Source organism: Diabrotica virgifera, chromosome 4, assembly GCF_917563875.1.
Source record: "Diabrotica virgifera virgifera chromosome 4, PGI_DIABVI_V3a".
NCBI classification, from domain to species: domain Eukaryota; kingdom Metazoa; phylum Arthropoda; class Insecta; order Coleoptera; family Chrysomelidae; genus Diabrotica; species Diabrotica virgifera.
Genome location: NC_065446.1, coordinates 170,890,655 through 170,904,323, shown reverse-complemented (window position 1 = coordinate 170,904,323; position 13,669 = coordinate 170,890,655). Strand labels below are relative to the sequence as shown.

General features: G+C 33.7%; 1 protein-coding gene across 1 annotated transcript in view; it reads right to left on the bottom strand.

Moving 5' to 3' along the window:
* The window catches only part of LOC126883227 (GTP-binding protein Rit2), a 673,969-nt gene that overhangs the window by 179,952 nt on the left and 480,348 nt on the right, over positions 1 to 13,669 (bottom strand). Inside the window, exon 5 of the mRNA XM_050648506.1 lies at positions 11,986 to 12,181. Within this exon, the coding sequence (XP_050504463.1) occupies positions 11,986 to 12,181 (196 nt within the window). The remainder of the gene's footprint in view (positions 1 to 11,985; positions 12,182 to 13,669) is intronic.

Genomic DNA, 13,669 nt, shown 5'->3' with positions numbered 1-13,669 from the left:
CACTTTGTTCGTGAAATAGTCTAATAAAATACCACTCGTGATTTAATTTATCTTATAAATCTGTCTTTTATTTCTAAATTCAACTGAGTTGCTTAAAGAAAACACCACTCGTCCTACGGACTCGTGGTGTTTTCAAGCAACTCAGTTTCGTTTAGAAGTAAATCGACAGACTTATCGCGAAAATTGAATCACTAGTGGTATTACTATTGAAAATATTATGGTAATATACACAATAGACTATATCATCGAACGAGATGCATTCGAAATTATTAGACAAAAGAACCAAAATAACTATTTATAGAACATCAATTAGACGCATCGTAATCTATGGTTGAGAGATCTTTATAGTGAAAAAATGATGAAGCCAACTCAAGACATTCTGAAGAAAGATACTAAGAAAAGTATACGGCGCGGTGCAAGAGAAAGACGGCAAATTATGAGATTAATTAATTGAATGAACGGTTCTTCATAATATATTGTATGATTAGTTAAACATGAGAGAAAGTCTTGGCTAAAAAATTGTCCAGAGAAAAGAAGATAAAAAATCAACAAAGAAAATATTACAATAGATGCAAACAGGAAGACCAAAAAAAGGAAGACCCAGAAATGATTGTTGATGACGTGGAAGACAACCTAAAAACTATTAACGTAACACGATGGAGGAGAAGGATACAAGAGAGATCTGAATGGAAGGACATAGCCAGACAAGCAATGACCCATCTAGGGTTATGATTCCGAAAGAAGAAAAAGAAGATGAAGAAATATGTTGTCATGGTGGCTAATTCTGTAAGGATAACAAGGATATGAGTGACTCAAAGAAGAATGAAACGTTCACTACTTAGACTGATTCTCAGAGACAGGGTTAGAATCGAGGAAATCAGAAGGGCAGGTGTTACAAAAGTCTTCTTCCTCTTCTTCTTCCTTCTTGTATATAGGCTTTAAAGCCTGTTTCTTCTTCAATATTAGCCTCCTAAATTATTTAAGTTATTGCACTACCTTTTTCTTGGTCTGCCAATACTTCTTCGTCCATTTGGTGACTTATCTCGTGCTATTCGTACTATCCTATCCTCTGCCATTCTACTAATGTGTTCGTTCCACTCCTGTTTGCGTTTTTTCACCCATCCATTTATGTCTTCTACATTGCATGATCTTCTTATGTTTTCGCTTCTCTCCCTATCCAGCAGACTTTTCGTCTCGTTTTAGATATGTCAGGTCTTGTCTCCACCGTGTACGTCAATATAGGTCTAATTGCTGTTTATAGATTCTTGCTTTTGTGTCTTGTCTTAGGTGTTTGTTTTTTCAGATTGTGTCATTAAGGGATCCCGCTGCTTTACTTGCTTTTAAGCTTTGTTGTCGTACTTCCTCTTCACCATCTTCGTTACTGGTTATATATATTCCCAGATATTTGAACCTTGCTTCCTGTTTTCTTATTTTCCCATCAATTTCGATTTTATGTGGGTATTTAGATGTTGTCATACATTTGGTTTTTTCTGCTGATATTATCATATTGTATTTCTTGGCTGTTGTATTGAAGATGTGTGTTAATCTTTATTATTCTTCTTTACGTGCCATCTCCGCGACGAAGGTTGTCAATCATCATTGCTATTCTCACTTTTGACACTATAGCCCGAAATAGTTCAGTTGAGCTGCATCCATATTCTCTAAGATTTCTCAGCCAGGACATTTTTTCCTACCTATGCTGCGCCTTCCTTGAATCTTTCCCTGCATAATTAATTTTAGGAGTTCATATCTGTCACCACGTGCTATACGACCGAAGTATTGGAGTTTTCTTTAATACTGTTAATCTTTAGAGATCGTCTTCTGTCTCGGTGATTATTGCGGCATCGTCTGCATAACATAATATTTGGATTTGTTTGTTCCCCATTCTGTAACCATAACTTTTACGTACTGCTTCTATTATTTCGTCCATTATTATATTAAAGAGCAGTGGGCTTAATGAGTCACCTTGTCTGACTACGCTTTTTACTGGTATAAACTGCGTTAGTTTTCCATTTATCTTTGCCTGTATTTGATTATGAAAATAGATGTTTTCGATGGTTTGTATAATATTGATTGGTATGTTTCTTCTATACAGTAAATGTAAGACGTCTTCAAAGACAAATAATGTTACAAAAGTTATAGAGCGAATAGCATGGCTGAAGTAGAATTGGGCGGGCCATGTTGCCGGAAGGACGAGAGGTAAATCCAAAAAATTACAGTGTGTAATACACGAGCAGACAGAAGAAGTAGAGGTAGACCACCTACACGATGAACAAAGGACCTGAAAAAGGTTGTAGTGCAGCTGATATGTGAAACAACTGTGCATTTAATGATAGAAGGCATATAATTTGGACCACATATACTACACATACAAAGGTTCTAATTTAGATGGGAGGCCATCTCAGATTCTGCCTTTTACAGAAATGGCGGGGATGCAAATTGGCGACTATACGTATGTGACTAATACCACGATAACTTTTAAACTAGACTTCAGATTTCAACCAAATTTGGTATATAGGTTCTTTTTTTGATGAATAATATCGAGGTCTTGAACCGGAAGAATCGGTATACCGGAATTTGTGTTTTTCCTGGTTTTTATGTAAAAATATGCTGTTTTTTTTAAATTCTTTCACCCTGTATGTATTAATTTTTCAAAAAGGTAATACCGCCATTTATAATAGTGTAAATATATTTTTTAGGAAATATTTCGGACTTTTCAGTTGTGTTAATTACAATTTAATAAATGCATAACCTTTGTTCACAAGTACCTATGGGCGGCAGATTCATTTTGAATGCCCGCCATTTTTGCAAAAGACTAAATCTGAGATGGCCTCATATCTAAATTTGAATCTTTGTATGTGTAGTATGTGTGGTCCAAATAATATACTTCAATCAATAAATACACAATAATTCTTTTATTATAATTTGCACGAATCTGCCACACATAGGTACCTACATGTAAAGATAGCTTATGCATTTATTAAATGGTAATTAATATAACTAAAGAGATCAAAATATTTCCTAAAAATATTTTTACGCTGTTTTCAACGCCGGTATTATCTTTTTGAATAATTAATATTTACAGGATGAAAGAATTGAAAGAGAAACAACATATTTTTACATAAAAAAATACAGTAAAAACACAAATTTTGGTAAACCAAGTCTTCCGGTTCAAGGCCTCTATATTATCTAGTAAAAAAAGAACCTATGTACCAAAGTTGGTTGAGATCTGACATCCCGTTTAAAAGTTATCGTGCTATTAGTCACATATGTATAGTCGCCATTTTGAATGCCCGCCATTCTTGTAAAAAGAACAAAAACTGAGACGGCCTCGTATCTTAATTTAAACCTCTATATGTGTAGTATATTATGTTGTCCAAATTATATGCTTCTACCATTAAATGCACAATAATTCTTATAATATTTGCACGAATCTGTCGCACTATTGCTAGGAATTGGTTGCAGAAAGCCCAAAACCGACAGATCTGGAAGAAATTAGGAGACGCCTATGTTTAACTTTGGACTCAGAAGGCTGGCTGGTGATGGGTTTCGCCGATAGTAGCCATTTATTGTCATTTACGGAAGATATTAACCATTTCATTACCACGCAGGCCTGTGCGGGTTGGTAGCAGAATATAGCGGAATATTGTACGGATTGTAAAAAAAGGGAAAGATGGGTTGGTGACCTGGCCTCTTCTAAAGGCTTGGACATATGAGAAAGTCAGAGTCAGAGAATTGAACAACATGCTATGGTAAAATCAATGTTAGATATTACGATCAGAGATAAATTACCAAACATAGGAATAAGAAAAAGAACAGGAGTCACGGATGCAATGGAAAGAACAGCCATGGCTAAATGGGTTTGGGCCGGACATGTTGCCAGATTGACGGATCAGAGATGGACCAGAAAGATTCTGGAATAGCGACAAAGACAAGAGGCATATCGGAGAAGAGGACGACCATCGACTAGATGGACGGATGATATAAAGCGCATCACGACAAATGGGAAGCAAGAAGCTCAAGACAAAGATAGGTGGAAAATTTTACGGAAGCTCTACGTTCAGCAATGAACAGATTGAGACTAATTGCTGGTGATAATGATCATAAATTTGAGCCATTTGTTCCCTTGCTCTTGTTGTACAAGAATAAACCAGAAACAAACAATAAATCAAACAAGGGAACCGGAAAATATCGAACTGCATTCTATTATAGTCCACACTACTTCTAAAGATAAAAAAAATTAAAAATGAATAACCATTTTCAATTTCGTTGCAACACGAAACTACACAGCCGCATCATATTCTAGTTCAATCAGAGAGTGCTGCAAGCACCTCTACCGGTTTCGAAACTTATTAGTCTCTCATCAGGAGGCACATATGCTGCTCTCCTTGGTCCAACCAAAACAAACCCCGGCGTGCAGTCCCCGATTGCAACGAACGAAATGGCATAGATGCCCTAGCGGCAACTGCTAGCAAAAGACTAAGTTTTCAATCTAATAGCACACAAATCAACATCAAAATTGTGCTCTACATCCTGCCAAATTGAAAACAATGGGAACCTTCTCTGGTTACACCTCCGAGGTTTCTACAATTTACATGCCACAACGGATGCTGAGTCTAAGGAAGATGAGGGAATTTTACAATTTATAATTCACGTCCCATCTCCAACCATTCTCGTTGGAACTTTACCGCGTTGAGCAGATGGGATGTGAATTATAAACTGTAAAACTCCCTCATCTTCCTTAGACTCAGCATCCGTTATGGCTTGCAAATTTTAGAAGCTTCGTAGGTGTAACCAGAGAAGGTCCCCATTGTTTTCAATCTGGTAGAATGTAGAGCAACATTTTTGATGTTTTGTGTGCTATTAGATTAAAAACTTAGGCTTTTGCTAGCAGTTGCCCCTAGGGCACCCATGCCATTTCGTTTGTAGCAATGCGTGACGGCACGTCGGGATTTGTCCTGGTTGGATCAGAGAGAGCAGCATATGTGCCTCCTGATGAGAGACTAATAAGTTTTGAAACCGCTATAGGTGCTTGCGGCACCCTCTGATTGAACTAGAATATGATTCGGCTATAGTTTCGTGTTGCAAAGAAATTGAAAATGGTTATTTATTTTTTATTAACATATTTACTCTGATTGGAGTACGAAGGGAACCATTCTCGTTGGAACCTTACCACGCTGGGCATATGGGACGTGAATTATAAATTGTAAAATTCCCTTATCTTCCTTAGACTCAGCATCTGTTTGGCTTGCAAATTTTAGAAGCCTCGGAGCTGTTACCTGAGAAGGTTCCCATTGTTTTCAATCTGGTAGGATGTAGAGCAACAGTTTTGATGTTGTTTTGTGTGCTATTAGATTGAAAACTTAGTCTCTTTTTATATTAAAAAAACTGTAAAACCGGACTGATGTTTATCAAGGACAAAAATGGTCTGACCAGCGAACATAAGGGGTAAAACAAGAAACTGTAAATTTGTGTTGCATGATGTGCTCAGATCAATGTAGGCTTACCAGCAGGTGCTTAAGTGAATCCAAAATCGACAAAAATAAAGTAAGGTATACATAATAAATATTTATGAAACAGTTCGTGTTTTGATTTTGAAAAGTATGCTTCTTGCGCACGCACGCGATGTTTAGAGCACGAGCGGAAGAGTGCTATATACATCGCGTAAGTGCGCAAAAAGTACTTCACGCACAGTTTCATACAATATTTTATTTATGAGAAACAAATAAAAAAACTGCAACTCTTCGTCACTCGAATACATTTCTATTCTACAATTTTTAGAACTTTGACATTAAAAATTCAAACTTCTTTCAAACCAAAAACTATCAAAACTTTTGTTGTAATTTATTGGTCACATGTCATCATCATGACAACGCGAAAGTTAAGGATATTAGATTATATTATGAAAGTGTGCCAAAAAATAGTGCGAAAAAGTAAATCCAATTTAAAATAAATTGTTACTTCACGCACACTTTAAACCCTTCACTTACTACTATCTATAATGACAGTTTTCACAAACTAAAAACTTATAGAGTTTTCAAGGATAGAGTAGATAAATAACATTTCGTACCTTACTATAGAAACTGTATAAACTACATAGCAAAATGACCTGTGTATCTACAGTCTTTAATTTACTAGCAAAACATATCGGTATTTCATGTCACCGTGAGTCTGAGCTAACCACTAAACCATGCAAGACAGACTGGTTAAGGAACTTCATATCCACACGCGGTCCGTCTTAAAACTAATAGGAAAATCCCTACTATGGATCTATTATGTACATAATAAAGACCATAGAAGCAAAATAACCAGTGAAAGTAAAATTTGAAAATTTTCAAATTTGAAAATACATACAGTATGGTGCAAATGTCTGGAATAAATTCGTTATTTCGTAAACCGGCGACTGTCAGGAAAAATCTCGAAACACCTCGATTTTTAATTTTCAATTGTGATATTTTGGCATATAGTTCTTGCTAGTGACATCATCCTTCTGGGCATGATGACGTAATCGACGATTTTTTAAATGAGAATAGGGGTCGTGTGACAGCTCATTTAAAATGTTATTCAATTATCTTTTCAATAATATAAAGACAAAAATAATTATTTATGCAGTGTCCAAAAAATATTTTTAATTAATTTAATTGTCAAAAAAGAAAAATATATGTCATTTTTAATTCAAAATTATTTTACCGCTGTCAGAAAACAAAAAAAAAATGTTTATTTGACAAATAAGCATTGTTTTTCGCTTAAGAGGAAACAGTAGCGATCAACAGGTAGCAAAAACGCGTTCCAAGATTGCGGCTGTAATTTTGAATATTTTTTCGAGATATTTGGCACACGTATTCGTAATATAATAAAGAATGGCGGTACAGAGCCCAATTTGAAAAATATATTAATATGTGGAAATTACTCTCTAATTAAATATAATATTAAAAAAATGAGCCTATATATATTAATTTCTACATATTAATATATTTTTCAAATTGGGCTCTGTACCGCCATTTTTTATTATATTAGGAATACGTGTGCCAAATATCTCGAAAAAATATTCAAAATTTGGAACGCGTTTTCGCTACCTGTTGATCGCTACTGTTTCCTATTAAATTAAATGTTCAAATAAACTCCCGCCAACCACCTGTCTCTTGGAAGTTTTAACCTTTAATTTAAGCGAAAAGCAATGCTTAATTGCCAAATAAACATTTTTGTCTGTTTTCTGACAGCCGTACAATATATTTTTAATTAAAACAATTACATATATTCTTCATTTTGTCAATTAATTTAATTAAAAAAAATTGGCACTCTGTATTAATAATTATGTTACTGTTTATATTATTACATAGATAATTGAATATCTTTCAAATAAGCTGTCACACGACCCCTATTCTCATTTAAAAAAATCATCGATTACGTCATCATGCCCAGATGGATGACGTCACTAGCATGAAGTATATGCCAAAATATCACAATTTAAAATTAAAAATCGACCTGATTCAGGATATATCCTTGCAGTTGCCGGTTTACGAAATAACGAATTTATTCCAGATATTTGAATAATACTGTATAACCTATTCAACAACTTTGGCGGTAATATTCTGTTCTTCAATTGTTAAACAATCTTAATGATTTATTCATGATAAAAGAACCTTGAGTATGTGAAAGTCGAATAAAAGATTCATTTGGTGTTGGTCGAGATCTTATGTGTAGCAGATTTGTCGAACGGTGCAGAACCGAGGGCTTCCAGAAAAATCGTACCAGTTTAATGTTGTTGGTGACATTTAGTCACGTCATAAATTATACTACATAAATTTTGTATGAAAAATTATTCAAAAGTAATGCCGCTAATAACCGGCAAAATTACGCAAAAGATGGAAAACATAATACACTGTGAAAGAAAAAGAGATAAAACTAGTAGAGGTGAAAATTATCGATATAAACGTATAAATTAACATTACATTACATTTTTCTACCTTTATAGATATTGGAGTAGTATGACAACTGTCACTGACAGAAGACTTATACAAAATACTCTTGCCACAGACGTCTAAATATCTGTGGCAAAAAGTTTATCTAATGCCATCCCCTCTTTGTGAACACACACACACACAGACGTCTAAAGGTGGCAAACTATGTAATGTAATGTTAATTCATACGTTTATATCGATAATTTCCGCCTCTACTAGTTTCATCTCTTTGTATTTCACAATGTATTATGTTTTCCATCTTTTGCGTTGTTTTGCTAATTAATAGCGCACTCATCAATTTACTTTAAAAATAATTAAATATGAAGTAAAACACGGACGTAGGTACTCTCAATAATTTAATGGTTGAGAGTACGTCTGTCTTTTACTTAATTTAAAATGAACTCTCACATGCAACCCATGCAACATTTAATTAAATATGGTTTATTGCAGTGGCGGCCCGTGAGGTAGTGCCAAAGAGCCATGGGACTACCTAGCTAACTATGCAGAAACATATTTTTTTATCTTAATAACATCTTAATGCCTGTTAATTTTTTTTGTGATTATTTCTCTTTATTTTCATAAATTATATAAAATCTGGCAACTGTGTAGCGCAATGCAAATCCACCGACTCTGGCCACCCACAGCTGACCGGATAAGGGATGAAGATCACAAAATCCCGGTGCCGAAAGTCATAGTGGCACGCCAGAAAAGAGAAAGATTGTATGAGCATCCTATGTAAGTGACAGAGATAGAGCGGTACTGCACTTTTAATATACGTTTAAATATGACTCTTCCTGCCAGGCTCGAAAAGGAAGTTAAATAGTAGATCTTAAGATACAATGTTTTAGATCTATGTCTAGTTTCTTTACGCGTTCGCTTGCCGCTATTGTGTTTATTATCTACTACTGTATTGTATATTTGTGTTTACACTCTGCTATATTTTTTAATTTGTAATTATTAGTGCGTCGTGGTCGTGGGTGTCGTAGGTCTATTAAATAATATTTTGATTATTTTCTAAGTTTAATTTATTTATTGACAATGAATCAAATTAGTATATTAAAAAACTCTCTTGGTGGTTTATCGTTAGAAAAAAAACTACAAATTAAAGAACTCGGTCGGCCTTTACCCGATTTAAAAATTGAAAAACAAAGTGGAAATGGACAAAAACTTCGCTGTCGTAAGTTTAATAAAACTATTTATGATAAAAATAGCTGGTTGTGTGGTTGCGAACAAACTAATAAACTGTTCTGTTTTGTATGCGTTTTGTTTGGAGGTGACGAGACTTGGTCAAACAAAGGCACCGATGATCTTGTACATATGGGAGAAATTGAAATCCCATGAAAAATCTAAAGTGTACATGAATAACGTTTTTAGCTTTTTAATGCTTGGTAAGTTAAATATCAAAACCCAATTAAATTCAGCTTATCGTGATACTCTAATTCAACATAATGAACAGTTAGATAAGAATCGATATATCTTGAATCAAATCATAAATTTTATAATGTTTTGTGGAGCTTTTGAGTTAGCTCTAAGAGGTCACGACGAAACGAAAAAATTCAGACAACAGCGGCATATTTAAGGAGTTGGTCAATTTTAGCGCTGAATTAGACAACGGCTTAAAGGTTCACATTCAAAGTTCCAAATCTTTTAAAGGTACCTCAAAAACAACCCAAAATGAACTACTGGAGTGCAGGTTAGATGTTTACCACGAGGAAATTAAGAAAGAAATTGAAAATTCTCCTTATGCTGCAGTGATTGCCGATGAAACCACAGACGTTGCTGGTGAATTTCAATTAGTTATAGTCTTCCGATATTTGTGTACAGGACGACCAGTTGAGAGATTTTGGAGATTTTACGTGCCGGGCGGACATGATGCTAAGTCAATCGCTGAATGTATTTTAAATGTTTTTCCTACGACCGTTTAATAACATGCTCATTATTCGCTATTTTTTCATAGATAATAGCACCCATTACTGTACCCGTGAGTAATAATTCATTACTCACGGGCTGAAGTTACTCACGGGTCATTACTCACGGGCTGAAGTTAGATTCAAGTGGCGCATGCCACTTTTAATATTAATCGTATATAAACTGCAAATAAAATTACTTAAATTTGTTTATTTAATACAATATTTATTGTAATTGATACCAATAATTAACTTCGAAAAATGTTTAAAGGAATTTTAACTGTAACAATGTCAGTATATTTTTTACGTTTATATCTTGTTTACTAAAAATTTTGACGTTTATCATTTAATTTAGTGACAGTGACATTAGCGCATTTTGTTTATATTAATTGGAATTTATAACTAATATTGTGTTTGATTTTCAAGTTATATTGTGTTAAATATGTTATAACATATTATGTATAGTTATAAGTTATATTATTATATTATATGTATATAGTTAAATGTAAATATACATTATAACTATATAATATATGAAATACGTCCACCGACAACAGCCATTTCTTAGATTCACTGACAGTATAGGTACAAATGTAAGCTTATAATTTTTCGGAAAGGAATAGATCTTATAATATTAAGTATTTCTAGTTGTATTTTTACAATAAATAAGAATTTAGTAATAGTAGGCAACCAATTATTCAGCCACGTACTAGGGGTAAATAGCATTTAGGTATTTTTGTAAATTATTATAATTTAAATCTCGAGTAGATAATTAAATTTTTTACTAATTAAAATAAAAAAAGGTCGTAGAAAAAGTATAGTATTCTACTCGCATGTAATGGCTATTACATGCTCGTTGAATAATATACTATTAAATCCCTTATTAAAACATACTTCAAACAAATTAATTGCTCAAAGTTATGATGGCGCATCTGTTTTGAGTGGTGGCTTAAATGGTGTGCAAAAAATTATTAAGGAGACATATCCTCTTGCAAATTACGTCCATTGCTATTCACACCAAATGAATTTAATTATGACAAGTGCATGTTCCATCAATAAGCAGGCTAGGATATTTTTTTCTAATTTATCTGGTTTGTGCTCATTCTTTTCAACGTCTCCTCAAAGAACAAAAATTTTGGATGAGGTGGTTAATAGCAGGCTGCCAAAATCTTCCCAAACACGTTGGAATTTTCAATCACGAAGTGTTCATACTGTTCATGAAAATAGCAACGGCCTCATTGCAGTTATGGACATTATACAAAGTACTTCACGTGATTTGTCTTCCATTAATCAAGCGAATGGTTACAAATTAAAGCTCCCGGATAAATATTTTATATTTTGGTTATTTATTTTTAATAAAATTAAGCCTCGCGTAGAAATTATTTTTCATCAATTGCAAAAAGTATGCACTGATTCTCTCAAAGTGAAAAAAGATTTGGAGAATTTTGAAGCAGCAGTTCAAGGTATAAGGGAGCAAATGGACGTCATTATTGATAATATTCAAGAAGAAATAAATACGTCACAGAGACAAACCGATAATGATAATGATGAACCAATAAAAAAGAGGTGCGAATTGAAGAGGACAGGCCCAGCAGAAAACGGGAAGCCTTAGAGATATACGATGCAGTTTTGTTGCAAATAAAAACAAGGTTTACCTTCTCCGGAAATTTACCTAGTTGCTTCTCATTTATTTATGTCAGAGAAGTTTTCTGCTTATAAGAATAAGTTCCCCGAATCATTTCTTAATTAAACATGCAAAGTACATCAGCAGTAAATACTGGTGGTAAGTTGAGTTTTTTTATTGTTAATTACTTAATTTACGGAACTGTTTTGATAAATTTTAGTCAATTTCTTGGCATCCCAAAAATAGTTAATATATAGATACATATATAAGATAAAAATATCTGCGCCTATTTTTTTTTTAATTTCTATTTTATATCCTTTTTGACAATATCGTGAAACCGTCACTAAAAATTTAGGCAGCTGCCCGGATTCTGGCACTACCTTCCTAAAGTTATACGAGCCGCCACTGGTTTATTGTTTATTTTAAATATTGGTAACTAAAATTTACAATACAAAATATAAAATTAATCTAAAATTTTTAATGAAAAACTTACCTTCTGTCGTTACTACCCTTGATCGTACTAAATCAGCCTTATTTGCAACTAAAATTACCGCTTTGGTGCTAATTGTATCTAAAGTCCATAAATTCTGTAGAATTTTTTCTGCTGTCTCGAGACTCGATCTATCGGCGCTATTGTACACAACGCAGAAGGCATGGGTGTCAGTATATTTGTTTATACAGCTATCAGGCTAGAACAAAATAATTATATTGAATACCTACATTATAAGTTCATCATTAAAATTTATGGGAAAGACTAGTTTGAACGGGCATAGGTAAATTGAGTCCCATATACCTGAATTAAGAAGGGTCAAAACATTTAGATGGTCGAATTGAGTCCCGGGCATCGTAATACCTTTTAATAGCTTTCTAATTTGTAAGTACTTACTAATTTGTACTTAAACATATTTAGAAATATTGTTATTACCTGGAATAACAATAGAGGAATGAAATGACTTTATTGGTTATACACTTATGGTAATCAAATATAAAAAAGCAATATCCTACAAAATATTTAGTATGGTGCGATCTATCTGTATACGATACGGTGTTAAGTTGATTGCCAAAATGAGTTCAGTGAAAATTATTCTTAGTGAAAAAGGAAAACAATTGATTGCGTTAAATGGCTTCAAATATCGTTTTCACAAATCTTTAAAGAATAACGACAAGCGTTGGATGTGTTGTGCGCAGACGAGAGAAAAATGTAAAGCATTTTTAAAAACCCACGGTGACAACGTAGTGACGGAAATTCGGGATGAACACAATCATAGCGAATTAAACGAAGATGCACTTAACCGTCAAATGTTAAGTAACTCCTTAAAACGAAAGGCCGTAGAAGACATCGGTGAAAGACCTATGAAAATTTTGCAAAAGGAATTACGAAATGGAGATATTAGTACCTTGACTACCAAAGACGTGGCATTGGTTCGAAAACATGTATAACGCCCGACGATCTCTTCTGCCTAAATTACCAAAAATATGGAAGAAACTCATGATATATTAAAAACATTTCCAGTGAAAACCAACAAAAACGAGGATTTTCTAATGGTGAACGACATAGAAAACCAAATTATTATGTTTTCCTGTAGCAGCAATTTAGAATTTTTAGCAGATTTGGACACCATTTATATAGATGGAACTTTTGAATATTGCCCAAAGTTTTTTAAGCAAATGTTCTCAATCCATGGCCTAAAAGAAGATCATTATATACCTTTGGTTTTCTTCTTATTGCCAAATAAACAAAACATACATATACACTGGCACTTAAATACCTAATAGAACAAGTTGAGAAATGCAATAAAAAACTCGCTTTATTTGCAGATTTTGAAGAAGCAATTCAGCCAAGTGTCACTGAAGTTTGGACTAATGTTTCATTGAAGGGCTGCCGATTCCATTTAGAACAATCCTGGTAAGTAGTCATATTTGAATCCTTTTTTGAATGATGATGATGTGTATGTGTGCTTTTTGTTTTTTGGTTTTTTTTGTACTGATTTCCCATATGCCACGCTGTTGTAATTTTCCTGGTCCTGATAAGTAGTCATATTTGACATACTTGAATTTTTTTTTGATGATGATGATGATGATGACGATGATGATGTGTATGTAAACTTTTTGTTTTTTGGTGTTTTTTACTGATTTCCCATATGCCACGTTGTTGTAATTTTCCTGGTCCTGATAAG